Source organism: Guillardia theta (genome assembly GCF_000315625.1).
Source record: "Guillardia theta CCMP2712 unplaced genomic scaffold GUITHscaffold_209, whole genome shotgun sequence".
Lineage (NCBI taxonomy): Eukaryota > Cryptophyceae > Pyrenomonadales > Geminigeraceae > Guillardia > Guillardia theta.
This window is the reverse complement of record NW_005434467.1, coordinates 77,052-77,889: the sequence shown is the minus strand read 5'-3', so window position 1 is coordinate 77,889 and position 838 is coordinate 77,052. Positions and strand designations below refer to the sequence as shown.

The following is an 838-nucleotide window of genomic DNA, read 5'->3' as shown; positions in this document are numbered from 1 at the left end:
CCCTAGATGACTCAGTTCTCGGCACCCCCTAGATGATCTCCTCCTCTTGATAACGGAGCCATCCGCCTCAGACCATCAGTACCAAATGCTCAAAAGGCAGCAACAACACATACCCGCAAGATACCATCGCACACAAAAGGCAGCAACAAGACATATCCTTCTTTTTTTTAGTTTTACACTCCCATTTCTTTTTTGGACCACCCCTCCTCCCTCCTCTCCACTCCTCCTACCACCCCCTACCCCTCCCTAGACCGGCCTCGCACCCCCTCGCTCCCTCGCTGCACGTACCCCCCTATCCCCTCCCTTCACCTCCCCTCGCTCCTCTGCCCCGCCATGGCAGCGGACCAGGGAGCGCTACGGTCCTTCTTCTGCCCCATCAGCATGGCGCTCATGACCGACCCTGTCACCTGCTGCGATGGCCACACCTACCAGAGATCCTCCATCGAGACCTGGCTCCGCCATCGTCTCTCCAGCCCCCTCACCGGCGTCCTCCTCCCCTCTAACCACCTTGTACCCAACCTCGCTCTCCGCAGCGCCATCCAGGAGTGGCAGGAGCGACACGCGCTGCTCGTCCCCAGGCACGACGTGGAGATGGAGGGGCAGCCTATCACAGCAGGCTCCTCCCAGACCCTCTACATAGGTCACCTCCGCGTGCAAGGAAGGAGAGCAGGGCCCGGCAAGATCAAGGTAGCCGTGCTCAAGCTCACGCTAGACGACGGCGGCAGACAAGCCGCGGTCATGCTCATGCTCGGGCCGCATCCCTCTTCTTGTACGCTACATGGGGCAGAGCCACGACGACGACTGCTGTCCCCTGCTGCTGACCGAGCTCCCCCAGCTG

General features: G+C 61.2%; 1 protein-coding gene across 1 annotated transcript; it reads left to right on the top strand.

The window, feature by feature from the left end:
• Nucleotides 1-333: 333 nt before the first annotated feature.
• Nucleotides 334-561, top strand: GUITHDRAFT_82007 (hypothetical protein; the record flags this gene model as incomplete). The annotated part of the gene is made up of 1 exon (XM_005819725.1): nt 334-561. A coding segment is annotated over one exon (228 nt), but the record flags the coding sequence as incomplete, so codon positions are not given.
• Nucleotides 562-838: the final 277 nt, after the last annotated feature.